At 40.2% G+C, this 25,779-nt stretch overlaps 1 protein-coding gene across 1 annotated transcript; it reads right to left on the bottom strand.

Annotated features, from left to right (window-relative positions):
- Positions 1–131: 131 nt before the first annotated feature.
- Positions 132–25,648, bottom strand: ACTL6A (actin like 6A). Its single transcript, XM_002758083.6, has 14 exons — positions 25,461–25,648; positions 18,515–18,591; positions 18,174–18,348; positions 15,254–15,354; positions 14,078–14,175; positions 12,329–12,423; positions 11,937–12,043; positions 11,751–11,840; positions 7,724–7,785; positions 7,410–7,524; positions 7,184–7,264; positions 4,815–4,910; positions 1,924–2,010; positions 132–610 (listed from the first exon to the last, which is right to left on the bottom strand). The coding sequence occupies exons 1-14, from the start codon at positions 25,483–25,485 to the stop codon at positions 530–532; spliced, it is 1,290 nt and encodes a 429-aa protein (XP_002758129.1). The 5' UTR covers positions 25,486–25,648; the 3' UTR covers positions 132–529.
- Positions 25,649–25,779: the final 131 nt, after the last annotated feature.

The raw sequence follows: 25,779 nt of genomic DNA, 5'->3' as shown, positions 1-25,779 counted from the left end.
TTGGGTTACTCTATTGTTAACAGGATATGAAGAGGATGTGGGTACTGCTGTTATAAACAGTACTTTGATTCAAAATAATAATACATTTAGTCCTTAAAGTAGTATGTCACAATGTACAACAGTCCAAAAAATACTTCTGGAATGGCTAATTTTTATTCAATTATGTAAGCCTAGGTAAAAAGCATAGGCAATAACTTTTACTAGTCAATAAAAAGCAATCCTACCAATCCACTGGTAATTCATATACTAAACAGAGTTGGAAAGCATTTTACTGAAAGCAAAATATTTAGAGAAAATAGACATTTATACAAAATTATAAAATGCTTGTAATAAGAATAAGTACATTTCAAGGAAAGCACAAACTTATCTTAATTTATAGAGCCAGTTAAAGCCTTAAAAAATTTAAGTGGAAATTGAAATATGCAAAAATGTATAAACATTCTACAAAAGATGGTCGTTCTTTTCCTGAGTATACTAAAGCTATGAAACGTAAGGTGACAAAGGAAGGTAGAAGATTGGGAACTCTTTCTCAAGGGCATTTTCTTTCTACACACTGCTTCCCTCCTTCTTCATATTCTTGTTTGGAAATCCACATCTGCTGAAAGGTACCCTGTAAAATGGAAAGAAATTTATATAATTAATTACAGCTTACTTCTTACTAGAAAGGGCTTTTCTTTTTATTTTTTGAGAGAGGGTCTTGCTCTGTCAGCCAGGCTGGAGTGCAATGGCGTGATCGTAGCTCACAACAACCTCTAGCTCCTTGCTTAGTTCAAGGGATCCTCCCACCTCAGCCTGGGACTCCAGGGGCGTGCCACCATGCCTCATTTTTAATTGAGGTCGGGATGGGGTCTCACTCTCTTCTTGCCCAGGCTGGTCTTGTACTCCTGGGCACATGTGATCCTCCTGCCTCAGCCTCCCAAAGTGCTGGAATTAGAGGTGTGAGCCACTGCACCAGCCTTTTTTTTCTTGTAACATCTTTTCACAACTCCTAAACTTTGAAGAATGCATTTAAGAATCTGGTCCTAATAGTACTCAATTATTTTCTTATTTCTGCCCTCCTCCACAACCATCCAAACACATTATTTAGCCTTGCCTTTATGGTTAGAAAGAATACTAAGTTCTGTATCTGTTACACTGCACAGGATTTAGAAAATACTGGCAAGGAAGACTTTAGAAAGAATAGTAAGTTCTTCTGTCTCTTACATTGCACATGATTTAGAAAATACTGGCAAGGAAGACTAAGGGTTTAGGTATGATGGCTTGATGCCACCCTCACAACAGGAACTGTAGGAAGGCTTGACTGAGTACTTAATGACATTGACTTTTGTTGCTCTAAGGTAAAGTGCACCCTCCCCCTTTATATACAGTATATATGTAAGTATACCATGCACAGGTATGTGTAGAAATATACTGTATATAAAGGGAGAAACGCTCTAAGTCCAAGATGCAGAAAAGTGTAAGGAGTTTTTCTCTAGTCAAGGCAGACGCTAGTCCAAGCAACATCTCAGACCCAGCACCATGACTTCACCATTTGCTCCAACCAATTCCTGACTTCCTGTAGTCACTGGGAGTCCCAGGAATGACCAGAACTTGAGAAGGAATGATTTAATTTTAAATGCACTCCAGACAAGCCCTGACCAGTGCCAGTGGGGGTGCTATTAGAAAAGGTATGCATACATTAAGGTATTTCCATCTCTTTTTGAGAAGGGAAATTGAAATTAGGGTGACAAATGTCCAATATTTAGGCAAAGAGGCATTCTGTTCCATCAGAACACACGAAACTGGTTATTCTATTAGGTCCTCCACTCATTTGACAGTTATAAAATGCAAAGATAAATGAAGCACTGGAATTATTTTTAGTATTTTTACTAAATTCAGTATAATTCAGTAAGAATATTTTTGCAAAGTAACTCATTCACTAACCAAGGAGGCTAGAATGGAGCCACCAATCCAGGAGCTAAACCTCCGTTCCACCGTTGTATTATTTGCAATCAATTTCAACCGCATACTCTGAAACAGAGAGAAGAATGCACATTATGCAATCAAATCTTGTGACTCAACTTAGGAAATTCCTTTTTCTTTTTGTTAATAGACACAGGGTCTTGCTCTCCATATTTCCCAGGCTGGTCTCGAACTTTTGCAATTAACCGATCTGCCCATTTCAGACTCCAAAGTGCTGGGATTTCATGCATGAGCCACCGCACTCAGCCAGGAAATTCAATTTTGACAGGCTTCTTAATAGTTCCCTGTAGTTCAAACACTGACTAAAATATGGTAATTTTGAAATAGCTAGGATAATAAGCATAAGTTAGACTAATGTATAGATTTTTTAAAGTACTTTGATTATGGCTTTTAATATGCAATTATGTGATGAGAAGACATACAAACTTTCCAAAACTGCATACTGAAGTGTAGCATTCACAATTTCTATCCTAAAAGAGCAAACCCATACCTAACACTATAAATCTGGTACTGTGCTAAGTCTTTATGTATTATTTCATTTCATCTGACCCAAACATAATTATTATTTTTTTTTTAGAAAAATTTAATCTTTGCATTTTAGTTTGGGATTTTTTTTTTAAGAAAATTTTAATCTACACAAACATAGTTATTATCCCAATCTGCCTCCCATTCTGTAGTCCTCCCCAACCTTCTAACTGCTTCCTTTCTAGGCCTTCATACTATCCTAATCCATGCTTAGTTCACCGCAACCCTTCCAAATAAAACGCAGCCATCAGCTTTCAGGTTAATTTTTTATTTATACTACTTTCCTTCCAAATCAGTGCTTCTGTTTTGACTCTCGCTTTCTCTTGATAATATATCATTTCATTGCACAGAACTATCCCCTATCTCACTTCCTTTATCAAGCGGTTTCTTTCCTCCTACCAAGGAATCTGCCTCTGGGGACAGTTCTCAAGTTGCTGACATCTTCCAATTATTCTATAAATGAACACATTCTGTGAGCTTTTCTAAGTGATAAGTATGTGCAGCAGGGGTAGAGTATGGGATCTGGGTGGGGAGAGGGGACTGGGGATAGGGTAAACATGGGTTCTGTAGGTATGAAAGATTGGTAACTATTAAGTAGAATATTTTTCCTGTTCTTTCACTTAATTATAGAAATGCGGCATATGTGGGCCGGGCGCGGTGGCTCAAGCCTGTAATCCCAGCACTTTGGATGGCAGAGGTGGGTGGATCACGAGGTCAAGAGATCGAGACCATCCTGGTCAACATGGTGAAACCCCGTCTCTACTAAAAATACAAAAAATTAGCTGCGCATGGTGGTGCATGCCTGTAATCCCAGCTACTCGGGAGGCTGAGGCAGGAGAATTGCCTGAACCCAGGAGGCGGAGGTTGTGGTGAGCCGAGATCACGCCATTGCACTCCAGCCTGGGTAACAAGAGCGAAACTCCATCTCAAAAAAAAAAAAAAAAAAAAAAAAAAAGAAATGTGGCATATGTAAAACATTCTTTTATATGGGAAACCAAAAGACTATGAAATATACAGATCTACAGAAGATACTGTTAGGCCTATGTAAATGTAACCACTAACAAGTTTTTTTTTTAATTTAGTATTTAGTGCAGAACACCTTACAAAAAAACACTTTTAAGTTTTTGTTGTTTTCTGTTTTGTTTTGTTTTTTCCCTGAGGTAGAGTCTTGCTCTGTCTCCCAGGCTGGAGTACAGTGGCATGATCTGAGCTCACTGCAACCTCTGCCTCTGGGGTTCAAGCAATTCTCGTACCTCAGCCTCCCAAGTAGCTGGGACTACAGGCATGTGCTACCATGGCCGGCTAATTTTTGTCTTATTAGTAGAGACAGGGTTTCACCATGTTGGCCAGGCTGGTTTGACCTTGTAATCCACCCACCCTGGACTCCCAAAGTGCTGGGATTACAGGTGTGAGCCACCATGCCCAGCCAATAGAATTTTTAAATTTAAAGTTAAAAGATTACAAATATCATTCTGTTTTCAAAGTACTATACAAATTACCTTCTGAAACCAAGTTTTTCTATCCTTGTAAAAGTTCTTACAATACATCCACTGATCTTTTTAAAAGAAATATACGCGTTCATCAGCGTACTGCAAGATTTTATCCTGTGAAGAAGGAAGTATTTTCCCGTATAGATTCAGCATAGCCCCACTGACACCTTGAGGCTTCTAGCCTCAAGAACTACAAGACAATAAATTTCGGTTGTTTAAGCCACTAACCTGTATTTTGTTATGGCAGCTCTAGGAAACTAATCCATCTTTCTAGCCATATTGCTTTCCCCACTTCTGTACAGACTGGAAGCCACCTACTTTGAATTACTGAAACATACCCATCTTCTCTTAATATTTTTGCAAATGGTTTTATTCCATCTAGATATCCTTTCATAAATTAGCAATGAATTGAACTATTCAATCGAACTGTAGCTTCTTAATGAGGCTATCCTCTGATACTCCCAGAGAGTTAAGCAGTGTCTTCTTGGTGTTCCCAATAACATCTGGTTCATGGCATACTTAATTGTTCAGTATGTTACAGCCGTCATTTTCTGCATCTCTAACATCCTAGTAGACAGAGCCCTTGGTGTGCAGGGACTAGTGCCTACTAGACTATAGGCACTTAAATATTATGTTAATAAATGAGATTAAAATAATTTAAGAGAAACTAATAGATGTCAACTAAGAAAACTTGGTTGTAGGATATTAACTTTAGTAATACTCTACCAGGCACACATACAATATCATCTTTATTAAAAAATAAACCCTCATCTATGAAATTACACCATCAGTGAGAATATATATGACTGAAGAATACCATTAAAGAACAGGACTTACTGGAGGAGTTTTCTGAGACAGCTCTCTATTCAACCTGTCAGTAAAACTCTGTATTAGTGTGTTTCCTCCAGCCACTATTACACTGCCATAGAGACCCTAGGATTAAAAAAAAAAATCAGTTAGTTCCAAATGTTTCCAAAAGTTTTAAATACAACTACAAATATAACCATGTTCTCTACTACAATTTTCCCTTTCTTTTTTTTTTTTTGAAATGTTTTCCTATTATATACACTTAATAGCTTAATCTATCAATTCTGCCATCCTGGCTGTACATTTAACTCATCTAAGGAGCTTTTACTCCTGGGGCAATTAAATAAAAATTTCTGGGGATGGGATCCAGGCAAGATTACTTTTAGAGACGGGGTCTCGCTATATTGCCTACATTGGAATGCAGTGGCTATTCACAGGCACTATCATAGCGTACCACAGCCTCAAACTCCCGGCTTCCAACAATCCTCCTCCTGTCTCAGGCTCCCAAGCAACTGGGACTACATGCCACTGTGCCTGGCAGGCATGCTTTTTAACTCCCAAGATTAGTTTAATGTGCACAAAGTTTTAAGAACCGCTAACTTAAAGGAATCGTCCTAAAAATGATCATTTTTTTGGCAGATAGCTGCCAATAATAGAAGTGTATTTTATAACAACTTTATCTTAGAATGCTCATCTGGAAAATTTAATACCAACCACCAGCCAAAAATTAAAATTACAAATATTTTGAAAAAGAATGCTTATCTGGAAGTTAGGATATTCAAAATTTATGATTATGATGGACAAAGATGAACTCTGAACATAATCCTGTCCAAAATGATTGCTACCTTTCTCTTTTGCAGAGGTATGCATCAGAAGTACATGGGAGTTTTCTAAAACACAAGTGAGGCTTCCCCAAATAAAAATAAACTACTACTTATACAAAATATATTTACTTTGAATTTGCATGTATGCTTCAGAAGGTTAAAAGTCAACCTGTTTTAGTGGATAAATTCCTATTTTTAAAACATATTCAAAATGTCTAAATCATCTAAATTTTGAAGTAGAAAATGGAATAAAAAAGTACCTCATTAGTTAAAAGGAGAAATTTCACTAAAAATAAAGTTACCACTGTTGCAACAAATATACTTCAATTACCTTTCCCCAAAGGTGGACTTGTATGTGCGCTAAAAAAAAAAATCCCAAACTGACACTCCTATTGGTCCTTGAAACATCACATGCCTGCTAGGTTTCCGGTGAAATAAAGTATGATTTTCACAGCCACTCCAAGTCTTTTCTGAACAACATAGTAGCTGTTAGCACTCTATGCTTTAAGCAAATTAATTTACTCAAAATCCAGGCAGTCTGCGAGCAATAAGCTTAATCGAATCGGGTTTAAATAAGATGACGTCAGTCCTCACTTAATGTCATCAATATGTCCTTGGAAACTGACTTTCAGGAAAACGACGTAACAAAACCAATTTTTTTCCTGAAACAATGTCCTTCAAGAACCTACTGTACATCATTTCACTTAAAGTTGCAGTCTCCAAGGTCCTATCACTGATAATGAGTGAAGTATATAACATGGGGCTAGTATTTAAAACCTGACAAAGCACAAAAAAATATGAAGATCATCTAATATGAACTTCATGTAAAAGTTACTCATATAATTTAAAACACACCTTCCTGAAAAAGAAATGCAGAAGTTGTGCTATCTTTAAGAAAATCACCAGGGGCCGGGCGCGGTGGCTCAAGCCTGTAATGCCAGCACTTTGGGAGGCTGAGGCAGGTGGATTACGAGGTCAAGAGATTGAGACCATCCTGGTCAACATGGTGAAACCCCGTCTCTACTAAAAATACAAAAACTTAGCTGGGCATGGTGGTGCGTGCCTGTAATCCCAGCTACTCAGGAGGCTGAGGCAGGAGAACTGCCTGAACCCAGAAGGCGGAGGTTGTGGTGAGCCGAGATCATGCCATTGCACTCCAGCATGGGTAGCAAGAGTGAAACTCCGTCTCAAGAAAAAAAAAGAAAATCACCAATAATACATATTTTGGTTGGCCACATTTCAGGAAATCTCCAGCGTGGCACCTTCTATAAGAACTTTCTGTGATGATACAAATGTTCTGTATCTGCCCTGCCTGATGAAGCAGCCACCAGCCACATGTATAATGAGGCTACTATAACTGAAGAGCTGAATTTTAAGTTTTTATTTAATTTAAATTGCTACATGTGGCAGGTAGCTACCAGTCCGGACTCCATAGCTCTAGAGTTTTGACTTTTCCTTTTTCAGTACTTCCTCTTTTTATATCTACTGTTATAAAACAAACTTCAAAGTCAATGACACTGACAACCTAACAATGACTTGGAGACACGTCAGTACCCTAAAAGATCTGGCACTTACTGGTCTGATATCAATATCACACATCCCAACACTTGTGGTGACAACGTGACTGACTCCTAACATTGTGTTTCCTGATAACCCCTACAACAAAAGAAAACAAAGAGTCACATGGAAGAACTTCAAACAGTTAAAGCACATCCAAAACGTTTTAGTCTTATTTTATAATCACAAACACTCCTTACACATATAGAAAAAGCCAGGCTCATTATGAAATAAGCTTTTATACCTTTACATTGGAAGGGTCAAATAATCCTTCCGGAATTTTTAGCCGCTCTGCACCAAAATCACAATTGTAGCCATTGGGGAATTCATAATGAACAGTTGGCATCTGTGCAGCCACTCTGAAAACGTATTAAACAGTATCACACAAAAGACAAAATTAATTCTCTTCGAAATGATAAACTACTAGGGAATTATCAACTTTTAAAATAATGGGAGTGAGAATATTTTAAGCATTATTCAATTAAGTACGTTCCATGATATTTTTTAAACAAATCCTTTCCTTATTTATAAAGTAACAATTTAAATAAGAAAACATACTGTTCATCATAAGTTGAATCCGACACTTGAAGTACTGAAGCTTGAAAATCCTGGATAACACACTATGAGTAAAAGAAAAAAGTTTAAAAAACAAGGTTGAGATTTATCTTTTTAATCTACACTTTTATAACATATTTTAAATACTTTTCGGAATAAAACTGGACCCTGTTTCTGTATGGGTAAATAATTTCAAGAGTATAAATCTACCTCACAAGGATTCTGAGTATCAAGAAACCCAACGCTAAACATTTGCATTAGAGGCTAAATTACACACATTTAAGTTACGACAGTTATGAAACAATCATAAGAGGTAAACAACAGGGAACCCCTGCACCACAGTCCTGCATAACAAAACCAACTTCAGAAGACCAGTTTCTCCTTAAAAATAAGCTAGATTAGAAGCAACATATATACATCACATTTTATGCAACTTTTAATGACTGTACAGTGTATAAAACAGTTTAATAAAATGCTATGAACTAATATGACCTCTAGAAAAATCTTGTTTAGTATCTAGAAAAAAATGACTAATCATCCTAATTTTTCCTCATATTAAAAAAATCTTCATTTTTAGGTACAAAAACTGTCAGATAGAGTGGGGTGCAGTGGCTCATGCCTGAAATCTCAGCACTTTGGGAGGCTAAGGTAGGAGGATCAGTTGAGGCCAGGAGTTCAAGACCAGCCTGGGCAACACAGGGGTGGCTCACACCTGTAATCCCAGCACTTTGGGAGGCCAAGGCAGGCAGATCATGAGGTCAGGAGAGCAAGACCATCTTGGCTAACCGGTGAAACCCCATCTCTACTAAATAGTCCTAGCTACTCAGGAGGCTGAGGCAGGAGAATCACTTGAACCCAGGAGGCGGAGGTTGCTGTGTGCCAAGATTGCACTACTGCACTCCAGCCTGGGCAAGAGTGAGACTCTGTCTCAAAAAAAATAAAATTAAAATAATATAAAAGAAATAAAAAATAAAAAAATTAGCCAGGCATGGTGGCGTGCACCTGTAGTCCTTTAGGAGGCTGAGGCGGGAGGAGCCCAGGTGTTTGAGGCTGCACTGAACTACAAATACACCACTGCACTCCAGTTTGGGTGACAGAGCGAGACTCTATCTTTACTTTTTTTTTCAGTCTTGCTTGGTCATCCAGGCTTGAATGCAGTTGTGCAATTTCAGCTCACTGCAACCTCCACATCCCAGGTTCAAGCAATTCTCCTGCCTCAGCCTCCAAAGTAGCTGGGATTACAGGTGCCCAGCTCCAAACTTGGCTAATTTTTGTACTTTTAGTAGAGACGGGGTTTTACCATGTTGGTCAGGATAGTCTCCATCTCTTGACCTTGGGATCCACCCACCTCAGCCTCCCAAAGTGCTGGGATTACAGATGTGAGCCACCACATGTGACCGACCCTGTCTTTAAAAATATATATGTGTGTATATATATATATATATATATATATATGAAATAATTTTTTAAAAACCTGTCAGGTAGATATAATCCTTCTCATAGTAAATTATGACTCATAATTTTACTCTTACTTTCTTTTGTTAGTTATATATTAATTTTTATCAACAGAGTAAACAACCTACGGAAGTGGAGAAAGTATTTGCAAACTATGTCTCTAACAAAGGTCTAATACCCAGCTTCTATAAGGAACTTAAACAAATTTACAAAGAAAAAACAAACTGCCTCATTAAAAAGTGGGCAAAGGACATGAACAGACACTTCAGAAGAAAACATACATTCGGCCAACACCATATGAAAAACAGCTCATTATCACCGATCATCAGAGAAATGAAAATTAAAACCACAATGAGATATCATCTCACACCAGTCAGAATGGCTGTTATTAAAAAGCAAAAAAAATAGGGCTGAGTGTGGTGGCTCGCACCTGTAATCCCAGCACTTTGGGAGGCCAAGGAGGGTAGATCACAAGGTCAAGAGTTTGAGACCAGCCTGGTCAACATGGTGAAACCTCATCTCTACTAAAAATACAAAAATTAGCCGGGTGTGGCAGCATGTGCCTATAATTCCAGCTACTCAGGAGACTGAAGCAGAAGAATCACTTGAACTCAGGAGGTGGAGGCGGAAGTTGCAGGGAGCCAAGATTGTATGAATGCACTACAGCCTGGGCAACGGAGCAAGACTCTGTCTTGGAAAAAAAAAACAAAAACAATAATAATAAAATTAAAATAACATATGCTGCTGACAAGGTTGCAGAGAAAAGGAAACGTTTATTCACTTTTGGTGGGAATGTAAATTAGTTCAAACATTGTTGAAAGTAGTGTGGCAATTCCTCAAAAAGCTAAAAACAGAACTACCATTTGGGGTTTTTTTTTGAGATAAGGGTCTCACTCTGCTGCCCAGGCTAGTGTGCAATGGGGCAATCACAGCTCACTGCAGCCTCGACCTCCCTGGGGTCAGGTGATTCTCCCACCTCAGTCTCCCAAGTAGCTAGGACTCAAGGTGCACACCCCCACACTTAGCTGATTTTTATTTTTTTGTTGTTTTGGGAAGAAATCTCACTCTGTAACCCAGGCTGGAGTGCAGTGGCACTGTGTTGGCTCACTGCAACCTCCGCCTCCCAGGTTCAAGCAATTCCCCTGTCTAAGATTCCTGAGTAGCTGGGATTACAGGTGCCTACCACCATGCCCAGCTAATTTTTTTATATTTTTTAGTACAGACAGGGTTTCACCACGTTGGCCAGGCTGGTTTTGAACTCCTGATCTCAGGTGATCCGTCTGCCTCGGCTGCCCAAGTGCTTGATTACAGGCATGAGCCACTGCGCCCAGACCAACTTAGGCTATTTTTCTATGTTTTTGTAGAGACAGGGTTTTGCCATGTTTCCCAGCCTGGTCTCAAACTCCTGGGCTCAAAGGATCTACCCACCTCAGCCTCTCAAATTATAGGCCTGAGACACCATGCCTGGCCCAGAACTACCATCTGACCCAGCCATCTCATTACTGGGTTTATACCCAAAGGAACATAAATCAGCCTATCATAAAGACACATGTGTGCATATGTTCACTGCACCACTATTCACAATAGCAAACACACAAAATCAACTTAAATGCCCATCAGTGGAAGACTGGATAAAGAAAATGCAGTATATACATACCATGGAATACTATGCAGTGAAAAAAAGAGAATGAGATCATGTCCTTTGAAGGAACATGGATGGAGCCGGAGACCATTATCCTCAGCAAACACGGGAACAGGAAATCAAACAAATACCACACGCTTTCACTTACAAGTGGGAGCTAGATGATGATAATACATGGACACAAAGAAGGAAATACAGACAGTGGGGCCTCCCTGAGAGAGGAGTACACAAAGTAACTATTGGGTGCTAAGCTTAGTACCTGGGAGACAATAATCTGTGTAACAAACCCCCGTGATATAAGTTTATCTATATAACAAACCTGCTTGTGTACCCTGATCCTAAAATATGTTTTTTTTTTAAAAAAAAAAGAAATTACACTGTATCTGTGGTGTCAGGTTGTTTTACTAACCTCTTCCCCATCAGTAAGCCATATGTTCAGAGATGGGTTTTTAGTAAAGAGAATCTCTCACGGGTTCCTTGTTCTGAACAAAAACACATTTTTCATATGGCTGACTGATGCTGGGAAACAGAACGAGCTGAGACATACTAGTAAGTCTCTAGAACACCTGAAACCATTTCTCAGCCAAGGATGTTCAGAAGAATAGCATGAAACTAAAATTCCTTCCAGGTCTCACCACAGTAATCCAAGTGAATATGTAGTAATTTGTAGAGATATTTGTTTGGCAAATATGAAAAGCATGCCTCCCCTAGCAAAGTTCTTTTTTTAGTAAAATATCATTAAAAATATAGAGCGTGACCCTGAAATCATGTTCTATTTAATCTTCAAAATATATTTAGTAATAAAAAAATAAAGTGCTTGAAAATATAAAGTACCCATATTTTACTCAAGGATTTATAGCCTATATCTAACTTTTTTTTAATACTCATGGAAAAAGTCTACAACATTTTTGTAAAGAGAATAAAGTTACTTACATTACACATATAATTGTGCCAAGACCTCGTAACCTGTGGCAACTTCTCCTTTCTTTTCCAGTTTGCTGGAGATCCTTCCCGAACAGCTTCCTGAGAGGACCAAGAGATGCTGGGTTAATGGAGTTCATTTCATAGGGGTGGGGAGCTGGAGGTAAGTTCTACAAAGAAAAGTCAATAATTACTCACTTTTGATGCAATCATATATGGAGGAACCAATTCAATATTCATTTCTTGGAAGAGCTCTCTGCATTGCATAGTAATAAAGTCTCCAGCAAGAGGGGATTTCACAATGCCTACGAGACACATGAAACGAGGCTAAGACAGCATTAAGTCTAAACTTCCTGTAACAAATTTCCTCCGTGGTTGTGTTTATATGAATAACTTTTTCAGGTAAAATGAATTGAACTATCCTTCAACACATCAGTTTTAAATATGCATTACATACTGAAGATTTTTAACATAAAGATATTATTCAGAAACTGATATGCTTTGATAGTGCTACTTATCACTTTATTTCATTATGTGTGTCCTCATGACATCTAAAATCATCTCAGTGTATCCTGGTTAAACACATTTACCTTGCTGAAGGACATAGCCATCGTGGACTGGAATTGCAGTGGTATGAGTTGCTCCACTGTCCAAAATCAGCCCAGTAGAACGACCATTAGCAAATCTAGTTTAAAACATTAAGGAAAAGAAAGTATCAAGGCTGCTAAAGTCATGTTTATTGTAAAGGGCAGGCTCTTATACTGTCTCAAAAATTATTTCTTAGACATGAACCTTATAGTTAAAAATGTATTACAGTGAATCTAGGAATAAAAATTGTAATCAAATAATTCTGGCTTAAAAACAAATGGCAAAAGGCAGGACTGCAGGTATCAGAAACTCAGGAAAGTTTCTGTCCTAGAGACATCTACTACAAAGCTGGTCAAAACTAACATAATCATTGAAAGTCTCTGGAGAGTTATCAAAGAGCTCACAACAAATTGAGATGCATTCATCTAAGAAAGGCACAGAAACGTGGTAAGAACAGTGGGAAGTTGTGGCCTTTGAGCTAGGGACTACAACCATTGTCACCCAGCACTTTCAGGGCCATTTCACAGCAGTTCCTATCTCCTCCAACTCAATGGATGGTGAATTCCACAGCTAGTGAATATTGGCAGATCCCATTTCCCACAGCTCTGTACTGCAGAAGGCCTATCCTACCTGCACATACTAACTCATGTTTGGGAGTAGGGACATTCACTCACTCGTCAAATATTTACTGAGCACCTATTAGGTGTCTACTAAGTCTGTTGCTTAGTAAGGAGCTCACCTGGGACTAAAATTCCTTTAATACAGAAGTCACATAAAGGTGCACCAAAATTGTCTTTTCCCTGAAGGTCATCCTGTTTAGTGAAGTACATGATCAGTAAAGCTGTAAAAAGAAAAGCTCAGGATGCCCTGGGAAAGGTAGGGGCGTAAAAGAGAAACCTATTCCTGGGACATCCAATTGTAAGCTGGGGAAAGGAATATGGGCAGAGCAGGAGCATATGGGAAGACCAAGAGGCAAGAGAACACACTGACGTCAGAGAACTGCAAGTACTTCAGCACAATCTGAAAGCAAAATAAAGGAAGAAATGTGGAAGATGATTCTGGCTGAAAGCTGACTAGCCCTTGATAAAGATTATTAGAGCCTGGGCACGGTGGCTCATGCCTGTAATCCCAGCACTTTGAGAGACTGAGGCGAGCAGATCGCTTGAGTCCAGGAGTTCGAGATCAGCCAGGGCAACATGGCAGAACGCCATTTCTACCAAATAAATAAATAAATAAAAATAGATTGTTAGAGCTGCAATGTAAAGAATGGTCAGACAAGAGGATGTGCTTCAGTAATCCTGGAACCAGCTTCCACCGAATGCAGTGGCAGTGGGACAGAGAGAAGCAAATGGCAGGGAAGAAGAATAGGTGGGACTTGATGACTAAATGTCATCAAAGGGCATGAATTTACAGCCAATTTCCAATTTTCTGTGACACTGGAAGGGATGGAGAAAATAGCAATCTTCAGGTCATCTAAGCTAAATGATTAGACATTGCCTCCTATCCACAAACCCCTTCTTAAAAACAAAAACATCTTAACACTCATAATTTGAGTGTTACTTTATTTCCCTCATACCTTCTGGTGTAACGTTGGTTTTACTAAAAAATATTAAAAGATGGATGCTAAAAAGCAAGAGAGAAGGGAACAAAACAACTTCTGAACAAGCAATAATTGGCTTATGTCTTCTACTATCACATTCAGTAACATCATGTATACTTCAAAAGGAAATGTATTACTCTTTCAAGGATACGCCGTCAAAACTGCAGTTTTGCAAAGGAAGAATGCAGGGATGTTGTAGTGTTCAAACATTAACTCTGTCAGTTTCTCTCTCTTTGCTCTAGTATTCCACTTGAGAAGAGGGAAAAAAGAAATGCAAGTTATTTATTAAGAATTAAAAAGTTGATTTATCTCCAGATAAAATCTAGCACTATATTAACAAAGATATAAAACATCAAAAACAGAATAAAATACCATGACAAATAATCTTTCATAATATCTGACAAAAATGAAAAACGAAACCTCTATAATATTTCTTTAGATATAGATTAAATTTACTAATCAATCAGATAAGAATTAAAATTATTTAGTAATAAAATTGCTTCTATAAATTCTAGAAATTAGACTTTTCCACATGAGGAAATCAGAATTCTTATAAACATAATATTAAATCTAAAGAGTAAATACGGCAATCCAAATCCTAAGTATGAATTTTAGACCACCAAATTCTCCCATTTATAATTGGTATTCATAAAAGAAACCCTAAGTTCGTAACAATACAACACTGATCATTTATGACCATTAGGCTTGCTTTCTGGGACCTTTTTGTCTCTGTACCAAATGTGTTTCACAAAAGACTTTGGTCCAAAAATTTCCAGCCGTCATTCAACATCTCAGTTCTCTCTTGGAGACTTGACTAATACTAGATATACACTGCCCTTGGGGCACAAGAAATGATTCATAAATCAAAATGAGATGCAGTCCAAGGAAATAAAATGTTAAGGCCGGGTGTGGTGGCTCATGCCTGTAATCCAAGCACTTTGGAGGCCAAGGCAGGCGGATCACCTGAGGTCAGGATTTCAAGATCAGCCTGACCAACACGGTGAAACCCCGTCTTTAAAAATATAAAAATTTAAAAATAAATAAAAAATAAAAAAGTAAATAAAATGTTAAACAAGTACCTGGAAATATAGAAATAACCACAAAATCCATTAGGGTGTTTTGTTGTTCTCTGGATGTTTTATTTATTGGAACAGTAAAAGTTATACGATAGTATTAAAAATGAATCCCTTTTTCCTAATTTTCAAATTCAAAATATGAATTTCTATGCCTCTTTAAAAAAAAAGAAATAGTCATCAATTGAGTTGAAAATGAAAAAAGAAAAAAAAAAACAACTAGAGAAATGTGAAAAAGAAAGTCTTTATCTCACCGGTGCCTCTGACATGAGAACAGGATGGAGGCTGGCTTCTGATTTGACATGCATTTTGTAGGTATGGTCCAAAATGGCCTGGAAACTATCCCAGTCTTCGACTAGAAGATAAGATTAGTAACTCAGAAACAATGCATAGTTGAAGATGAATACAGCATCTTTTGAGATACTGTTTCTATGACTTGACAATTAATACTTTAGTATACAGAACCTACTGATTTTACAGATCAACTTCCTAACACAGTACTTTATACAGAGAGTACCTTTGTCTTCTTTTTGGTCCTCCAGACCCCAGACCTGTCCCAAATGTAATTAATCTAACAGACCTAAAATGCCCAATAAATGTTATTCAATTCAGTAAGTACTTCTCAGAGGCCCAGAATGTGATCAGAATGATCACAGGAAGTACAGAAGAACTGTATGGCCTTCTGAATGAGACTACTGCTGGGGTAAAAAAAGAATTGTATGGTCTAGACCCGACACTCAAAAACTTACAATCTATTTGGAAAAAACTAAAAGACATGCTAAAAATTAGAGAAGAGCATATGTCTTCAATTTGGCTTCCTAAACATTCCACTAGAACTGACACTCACGACTTCTAATAGGCAAATTCATGGATACTCCACATTTTTAATCATCTGACTTCTCTAAATTACGACAGCATTGCCTACACAAGAGTTTACAAACTTTTCTGTCATGGCCCAAAGAAAAAATGTCACTAATTATATAATATACTTCCACAGGCCCACCTGGATTTTTTTTTTAACTTCTCTTTCTCAGTGTAAAGCTGTCAATGTCACAGCAGAAAACACTGAGAATCACTGAAACTTTTTCTTTCCTTGTTCTTCTCCTGATTTTTTTCCTACATCCCTAATTGTTTCCTTTCCTTCTCCTTCAAGGGTACCTTTTATTCTCTATTAGTCAAAATATACAAGTTTTCCCCAGGAACTCCATCTTCAATCCTCTTCTCATATTCCAATTTTTTTTCAGAGTAATAAAACGCAACTCCGTATCTTCAGATCTTTCTTATGACCTTTTATTCACCTGCTTACTGAATTAGCACCTGGATGTTCTGAGCACTTTGAACTCAGTGAACCCACTTACTTATTATACATGAAAGAGTTAACACTGCAAGCCTGAGAAAGGCCTGCTTGTAAGGCTGTCTCTTAGCTGGTGTCTGGAAACATGACTGGCATACAGTTCCCCATGTTGATATAAAACTTGTCCCTAAATGGTAAGAGTAGCTTGCTATACCAACACTGTTTGTACAAACAATGTTAGTTCTGAAGACTTGCTTTCCTTCTGAGAATCTAAAATTGTGTTACAGGCCAGGTAGATGGTACCTACATAACCAGCCCACTGTAAAATCCTTGCGTACTGAGTCTCAGAGTTCTCATGGAAGATAACACGTGTGTTGTGATTTATTGCTGGAGGGATTAAGCACATCCTGTATGACTCCTCTGTGAGGAGACTCTAAGAAGTTTGCATCTGGACTTCATCATCCCATCCCTTTTCCCTTTGTTGATGTTGTTTTGTATCTGAATCTTCGGTACAATAAATCTTAGCTGTGAGTACAACCACATGCTAAGTCCTGTGAGTGAGTCTTGCTTGTGAGTAACTGACCTGAGAGTGATTCTGGGTATGCCTAATAACCTTGCCTTTTTTTTTTTTTTTGAGACAGAGTCTCGCTCTGTCACAGGCTGGAATGCAGTCATGGGATCTTAGTTCACTGCAACCTCTGCATCCTGGGTTCAAATGATTCTTGGGTTCAAATGATTCTTGTGCTGCAGACTCTCGAGTAGCTGAGATTACAGGTATGCACCACCACACCGGGCAAATGTTTATATTTTTAGTAGAGATGGGGTTTTGCCATGTTGCCCAGGCTGGTCTTGAACTCCTAGACTCAAGCAATTCACCTGCTGTCTTGGCCTCCCAAAGTGCTGGGATTATACAAGTATAAGCTACCATGCCCAGCCAACCATGCCTTTTAAAACCATAACACTTCCTCCTTCCTTTTCTATTCCTATCTCAATGCATGGTGCTCTCTGCATAGAGTTGCCCCAACCAAAAATCTAGGAAACTTTGAGTCCTCTCTTGCTTTTACTCCATCGATCACTTTGTAACACTGTCTCCTGGTTACCCTGAAAGTCCCTTCAAAATCTCTACCAGTATGATCTAACAGTTTAAACCCTCTTGATTTCTGATCTGGACTCTTATCTTCCTATTGAACTTGCTGTCTCTACTGTCTCCCTTCACTAGAGCCTACATATTACCATTAATCTTTCCTGCTGGCAAATATGAGCATATCACATCTGTTTAAATTCCTTTGGGGTTATCCTTCAGCAACTAGCTTAATACAACTCTGGGATGGTTTACAAGCCCTTTTATGATGGCTCTCCACCTACCTCACCTGCTACTGACCCTAATGAGCCCAATGCTGCAGCCACACGCAATTGTATTACATCTCTAAGCACATAAGCTTCTTTCACAACTCCATCCCTTCACACATGCTGGGCCCTCTGCTTTACCCAGCTTTGTCAGCTAGGCTAATTCTTATTCATTGATCAAGATTCATCATGAGTTACCACCTTTGTGAAAACCATCAGTGACTCCCAACACTAATCAAATACTCTCCTCTCTAGTCCCATTGCTTATGCACATATCTATATTGTAGCATTTGTTCCACAGGGCACTATTATTTGTACGTAAACATCTATTTCCACTAACTATAAGCTTTTGAGGAAAAAGAACATTTCTTATTCATCTTTGTATTCTCACTGTCTGGAAATCAGTTTGTGGAATAAAAAACAAAACAAAAAACATGGCTGATGTTCAACTTATAAAACGCCACTGCTTTATATATATATCTAAAATATACCATGTACCCTCTATAATCAATTCCACTGGGAAAACATCATACCCATCCCATTTTTTAGAGGTGAAATGGCCTCCATATTCTCCCTCGGAACCCGCAGAGCATTGGTGTCTATGTAGTAGGTGGGACCTCCTTGTTTGCCTTTATCGCCATCTATTTCCATCAGTGTGCTTCCGTCGTCTCTTTCCACCACCATACCAATAGCTGTAGGAAAATCCACCTGTAAGAGTCAGAAACATGATATATGAGTTTCACCTTTTACCAAGAAGGCATTTTTTTCCCGCGACTAACGTCTTTATTGTATTTGTCTTGAATCAGAATTTCTGCATGAATTTAATTTACATGAATGGCTCTACATATCAAATTAATTCCAACATTACACTTACCTTGGGACAGTCCTCACCGGCATAACCAGCTCTCACAGTATAGGATCCGATGTCAAAAACAAGGGCTCCAACTTCATCTAAAAAGATTAGAAGTTAATTAGCATTAACAGCTTGCAAAGTATCACATGAAAATTAAAGTATTTAATGTACTTAAAATAAGAATGTATGTAAAAGCTCTGTAAAATTAATTACATTCTTTTTTTTTCTTTTGAGACAAGGTCTTGCTCTGTTACCCAGTCTGGAGTGCAGTGGCACAATCATAGCTCACTACAGCCTCAACCTCCCAGGCTCAAGCAATCCTCCTGCCTCAGCCTTCCAAATACTTGGGACTACAGTGCATGCCATCACGCCCAGCTAATACTTTAAATCTTTTTTTTTTGTAGAGACAAGGTCTCACTATGTTGCCCAGGACAGACTCAAACTTTGGGGCTCAAGCAGTCCCCTGCCTCAGCATCCCAAAGTGCTGCAGGCATGACCCACTGCACTCAGCCCAATTATATTCATATTATTACTCACTTGAACCTAGTTTCAAATAAATCTTAAAGAATCATTTAATTAAAATATAAAAATTGATACACCGTATTTCAGCAGCGGTTCAATCAGTTAAGAAATGGTACACTAAGGCCGGGCGCGGTGGCTCAAGCCTGTAATCCCAGCACTTTGGGAGGCCGAGGCGGGTGGATCACGAGATCAAGAGATCGAGACCATCCTGGTCAACATGGTGAAACCCCGTCTCTACTAAAAATACAAAAAATTAGCTGGAGATGGTGGCGCGTGCCTGTAATCCCAGCTACTCAGAAGGCTGAGGCAGGAGAATTGCCTGAACCCAGGAGGCGGAGGTTGCGGTGAGCCGAGATCGCGCCATTGCACTCCAGCCTGGGTAACAAGAGCGAAACTCCATCTCAAAAAAAAAAAAAAGAAAGAAATGGTACACTAAAACTGGGAAATCTGAGTTTACTTATTAAAAGGAGTATTTACAAAGATAGAGGTAAAATATAGGACAACCAGAAGGGACAGTACAGTACCCTAGTACTGTAGTGATAACTGATAATAATGAACCCACTGCCATTCTTCAAACTGAAGAAACAAGAAGAAATAATTGTTACCAGAATCTGGAGAGAAAGTTTTATAGGGAAGACTACTGACAGTAGCTTTGAATTTTAGTAGAAGGATGCAGTTAGCCATGAATTACCCTGAGGTGAATGAACAACCAGGCTAATATGCCAGCAACCTCCCTCCACCATCAACTAGGGTGATTCTATAATTTATTATTCTAAGTGGGACAACCACTACAGGCAACTCAGTCATATCTATTAAAGTTGAAATTGTGCATACATAGAATTATACACATTTATTCTGGAGACATACTCTCATATAGGTTGCAAGGAGACATGTACAAGAACCTGAGCAATTTACTAACCTCTCTGCCTCAGTTTCCTAATATATAAAATGTACATAACAGCTCTTATCTCATAAGATGCTCTAATGATTAAATGTGTTAAATACTTTCATGTATATGAAGTCTTAGAAAATAAACATGCTAAGTGTCAACTGCTATTATAATTATTCCTGACACACTGGTTGCCACAGGAAATGGCAGAAATAATCTAACGGTCTTTCAGTAGGGAAATAGATAAGCAATAATATATTCATACAATGGAATCCTATACAGCAGTTCAAATGAACACTCTAGATCTATATACATCAACATCAATAAATCTAAAAGAATGCTTAGTTTTAAAAGCTAGTTACCAAAAAACCCATATATATATATGTATACACACACACACACACACACACACACCCCACTCATACTACTTAATTAATTATGGGATGGCCAGGCATGATGGCTCGGGGATGGAATCCCAGCACTTTGAAAGGCCAAGGTGAGAGGATCCCTTGAGACCAGCCTGGTCAACATGACAAAGCCCCATCTCTACTAAAAATTAAAAAGTTAGCCATGTATGGCAGTATATCCCTGTAGTCCTAGCTACTGCGGAGGCTGAGGCAGGAGAATAGTGTGAGCCCAGCAGTTTGAGGCTGCAGTGAACTATGATCACATCACTGCACTCCAGCAGCCTGAGCAACAGAGCAAGATCTCCTAAAAAAAAAAAAATCATTACAGATGCACACACATGCAGGGAAAGCATGAAAGTATGCATGGGGTCCGGTAATGCTACATACCAACTTCAGTTCAGTGGTTACCTGAACTGATGAAGGAAGAGAGAGGGAATCTGTATCAATAACATTTTTATTCTTAAAATATCTGAGGTATTAATATGGCAAAATATGACATCTATTTAATCTCATTGGTGAGTACAGTATTGAATTACATACAAACTTCCAGGTGATTATAGTAATATCAAAAACCTACATCTATACATTTTTAGTATGTTTGAACTATTTCAAAAACTTTTTAAATAAAATTAAACCCATTATTACTTTGCAAATATCAATTAACAGACAGTACCTCTGCAGAATGATCTCTTTTTTCCTTTTTTTGAGATGGAGTCTCACCCTGTCACCCAGGCTGGAGTGCAGTGGCACAATCTCAGATCATTGCAACCTCCCCCGCCCAGGTTCAAGCGATTCTCCTGCCTCAGACTCCCAAGCAGCTGGAACTACAGGTGCGTGCCACCACACCCAGTTAATTTTTGTATTTTTAGTAAAGATGGGGTTTCACCATATTGGCCAGGCTGGTCTCGAACTCCAAACCTCAGGTGATACACCTGCCTCAGCCTTCCAAAGTGCTAGGTTTACAGGCGTGAGGGTCAGGCGCAGTAGCTCACACCTGTAATTCCAGCACTTTGGGAGGCCAAGGTGGGCAGATCACAAGGTCAGGCGTTCGAGACCAGCGTAACCAACGTGTTAGGCTGAAACCCCGTCTCTATTAAAAAGACAAAAATTAGCCGGGCATGTTGGCATGAGCCTGTAATCCCAGCTACTTGGGAGGCTGAGGCAGGAGAATCGCTTGAATCCAGGAGGCAGAGGTTGCAGTGAGCCAAGGTCGTGCCACTGCACTCCAGCCTGGGAGACAGAGTAAGACTCTGTCTCAAAAAAAATTTACATATATATATATGCATGAGCCACTGCGCCCAGTGAAACCAGAGTCTTTAAAGAAGTAATTAAGTTAAAATGAAATCATTAAGTTGGGTCCTAATCCAGTATGACTGATGTTTTTAAGAAAAAATTTGGACTTGGATACGTACAGAGGGAAGACCATGTGAAGACAGAGGGAGGAGACAGCCATCTACATACAGAGGAGAGAGACCTAGAAAAAAACAACTCTGCTGATACTAAGATCTACCTCTAGCCTCCAGAAGTGTGAGAAAATTAAATTCTGTTGTTTAAGCCACAAAGACGGTGGCACTTTTTGATGGCAGCCCTACAAACTAATTCAGACAGCTTAGGAAATATATAAATCCCTTCTTAGAATGTTTTCAATAGATTATAAAAGAAACCAATTACGATAAAATATAGTTCTACCATGGAAATTTCGGGAAAGCCAAGAACCCCATGTTAGAGCCCCTTCCCTAATTTACCCTTTCCTGGGCAATATATTCTACTCCTATAGCTTCAACTTCTACCTAAATATTGAAAATTCCAATCTCAAATCTCTCTCTCAGGCTCTAACCAGAGACTAGATCCATATCCGGAACTTTTTACTGTACATCAACATAATTGCATCTGATGCCTCATGGGTATCTCCGATTCAACACATCTGAAGCACTGCTAATCTCAGCACTGCCTAACATACTGATGACCACCGGTCCTTTTGGCAAAAACCTGAGAGATGTTGGGAACACCTCCATCTTTCAAGTTATGCCAAATATTTCTGTTAAAAATTTCTCAAATCCCCTCCTCTTTAATACCATTGCCACTGCCTTCAGGCAAGCTCTTATCTCAACAGGAAACTACAATTCCCTACAGGTACTGTGCCTCCATTTCTTTGCCTCTTAAATCCACCCTTCCAACTGTTGCACTGTGATCTTTCAATATTGTAACTGCCATTATTTTGGTACATAAGTCCTTTGACAAAAACAAGGGGGTGAATCATTCAGTGGTTTCTCATCACTGAATTTGATAAAATTTAAATCATTCTAGCCAGCTGATGATCAAGTGTAGCATAATCTGATAGCAGTTTTACTTCCTGCCTTATACACTAACATACTGGGTATGTCATCTGAACACACAGTCTCCTCTCATTCAGCTAACCTTTGCATATGTTGTCCCTTTCCACTCCTCCTCCATCATCCCCATTACCTCTATTGTAAAGTCCCTTGACTCCCCGCCACACTGAATCAATAACTTTATTCTCGGTGCTACCTTTGTTTTACACACACACACACACACACACACACACACACACACACGTTTTTGTTTTTTTTAGGATAATCTCGCTCTGTCACCCAGGTTAGAGTGCAGTGGCCATGATCTCTACTCACTGCAACCTCACCTCCCAGGCTCAAGCGATTTTCATGCCTCAGCCTCCCCAGTAGCTAGGACTACAGGCATGTACCACCTCGCCTGGCTGAATTTTGTATTTTTAGTAGAGATAGGGTTTTGTCATGTTGGCCAGGCTGGTCTTGAACTCCTGGCCTCTAGTGATCCACCCGCCTCCACCTCCCAAGGTGTGAGCCACCACACCTGTTCCCTTCTACATATTGTTATTAATGAACATCTCTCCTTGAATTACAGTTACCATTTAGCATCAATAGAAGATGCTACATGATGCACCATTATTTCCTGCATCAGTAAGAAAACATATGGCAATTAAACTCTGCCACACCAGCACTACTAAGACTTCTGGCTGGGAGCAATGGCTCAAATCTGTAATCTGAACACTTTGGGAGGCCAAGGCGGGAGAATTGCTTGAGCTCATGAGTTCAAGACCAGCCTGGGCAACACAGCAAGACCTGTCTCTATTTAAAAAAAAAAAAAAAGACATATTCCAACTTCAGCTGTTTAAATTTGGAAAAAAATGTACAACTAAGATTCAGTGAAACATGGTGTCTATTTACCTAATGACTCATCTACAAGATTGAGCTTCTTGATGACAGAGCCTATACCTGCCACAGAGCAAGGACTCAAAAAACAATTTATGAAATAGAAAAAAAATCCAACATTACAGCTCATTTTCCTGTCCTAATTAGTTCAGTAAACTAGTGGAATTATAATTCAAGACTCTGAATTCTTAGATTTTTTTTTTTTTTTTTTTTTGAGACGGAGTTTCGCTCTTGTTACCCAGGCTGGAGTACAATGGCGTGATCTCGGCTCACCGCAACCTCCGCCTCCTGGGTTCAGGCAATTCTCCTGCCTCAGCCTCCTGAGTAGCTGGGATTACAGGCACGCATCACCGTGCCCAGCTAATTTATTGTATTTTTAGTAGAGATGGGGTTTCACCATGTTGACCAGGATGGTCTCGATCTCTTGACCTCGTGATCCACCCACCTCGGCCTCCCAAAGTGCTGGGATTACAGGCTTGAGCCACCGCGCCCGGCCTAGAATTTTACATCTATACCTTTTCAAGTATGAGAGATATCTAATTCCTGTACTCTGCTTCCTTAAAAATCAAGCACCCATGAACCCAAAGTAGGAGAGTGGCAATGGGAGACAAGAAGCTTAATAGAACCACAGAGTTCTGGATGTTTAAAACCTAGAATGCAATTTCCAGTGTATAAAAATCCTCAAGAATCAAACCTCTTTTCTGCTTTTTAAGGATTTTTTTTTTTTTTGAGGATTTTAATGTTTTTCTCCTTCAAAGTTTAGGTAATGTGATTCTCTTCGAAAACATAAAGGAAAATCTTATTTTTTTTTTTGCATCCTACCTGTAAAGTGACATCCTTTATGAAAACAGCATCACTATTAGAAACAGGAATAGCAATAGTCTGCATTCGTTTTCTGGGTCTCCAACTCATCAAACACAACCCAAAACATGAATCTTATCTATCATTGTTTCCATTCACCTGCAGATCTTGCAAAAATGGAGGGTCTAAATCAGATTTTGAATGAGGCGTGAGATTCTGCATATCTGACAGGTTTGCAGGTGATGCTGACACTGCGGGTCCACGGACCAGACTTTAAAGTAGCACATGTAGCATTATTTCATGTAACCTTCGCGCCCACCCCCATAGGCTAGGAATTATTCCATAAATGAGGCTTGAAGTTGGAAAGTTATGTAAACTGCCCAAGACCAAAGCGCTTAATAGTGAGGCACCTGGTAATCTTTCTACCACACCACAAGCCTCATCGAGGAAAGTGAAAAAAACAAGACGCCTAGGACCAACTTTCTGGGCATCCTTAAACTACACGTGCTCCTGAACTAATCTCAAGCAGCCCCGCCCACGAGTCACTACCGAGACCCCGCGGAACCCACAGGCGGGAGTTACTGAAAGGTGAGGCAGCTCGCGCACCGGGCGCAGGCGGGGAGGAGCAGCAGCCTCCGTAGCCGCCACTTCCCCAGGCGGTTCCACCGCGGGAGGCTCGCCTGGCCACCCACGGGACACACCGGGAGCCCTCTACCCACGCTCGCACACGCCGGGACCTTCCGAGCTTAGGCGCGCACGTCCCGACACAGCCGAATCTGCGAGGCACCAGGGGAGACGCAACCTGGGCGGTCACCCAAGCCGGGGCCCGGCGGCCACTGAGCTGCCCCCAACCCCGAGGCGCCCTAAAGACCAGAGCGCGCCCCCCAAACCCCGCTCCTCCCGGGGCCGAGGCCGGAGGAGCCACAGAGACACGCGACTCCCGGGCGCCCGAGGCGCGCGCCGAGCCGGGTGGGCTCCGTAGGCGGGCAGAGCGCGGGGCGGAGACGGGGCGGGGAGGCCGGGGTCCGAGAGGGGGAGACCGGAAGGGAACGCCGGGAGGGGAGGGAGAGTCGGGAGCGGCGGTTACCAACCCCACACGCCGAGAAGGCGCGCGCTCTCGTCCGGCCGCGCTCACTCACCTCCCCCGTACACGCCGCCGCTCATGGCTGCTGTCGGCGCGAGTCCCACGCTAAGGGCCAACGGGCGAAGTGGCTGCAGCGGCCGCGACTGCGGGTCCCGAGAAGGGAGAGCCCCTGACTCCCTTAACTTCCACCGCCACCCCCCTCAGGCAACAAAGCGGTATCCACACACCCCGGAGCGCAGCCACACTTGCTGGCTCCTGATTCATCCAATCACCAGGGTCCCAGCCTATGTCCAGCCACTCAGAGTGCCGCTACGCCGCATCCCCGCCGCGCTGCCAGCAAGCTTAGCCAATCGAAGGCCGCCATCGGGGCGGGG

Source organism: Callithrix jacchus, chromosome 15 (assembly GCF_049354715.1).
Source record: "Callithrix jacchus isolate 240 chromosome 15, calJac240_pri, whole genome shotgun sequence".
NCBI classification, from domain to species: domain Eukaryota; kingdom Metazoa; phylum Chordata; class Mammalia; order Primates; family Cebidae; genus Callithrix; species Callithrix jacchus.
Note: the sequence above shows the minus strand (reverse complement) of the source record. Positions and strands in the feature narration are given on the sequence as shown.

Bases quoted from the DNA above. Each gene is read 5' to 3' on its own strand.
- ACTL6A (XM_002758083.6), bottom strand. From the start codon at position 25,485: ATGAGCGGCGGCGTGTACGGGGGAG. The intron at 12,044-12,328 runs GTAAATGTGTTT...TGTGTCTCGTAG, and splicing joins TGGCTATGTCCTTCAGCAAG to GCATTGTGAAATCCCCTCTT. The intron at 7,525-7,723 runs GTATGTTTTCTT...ATACGTTTTCAG, and splicing joins GATTCAACTTATGATGAACA to AGTGGCTGCACAGATGCCAA.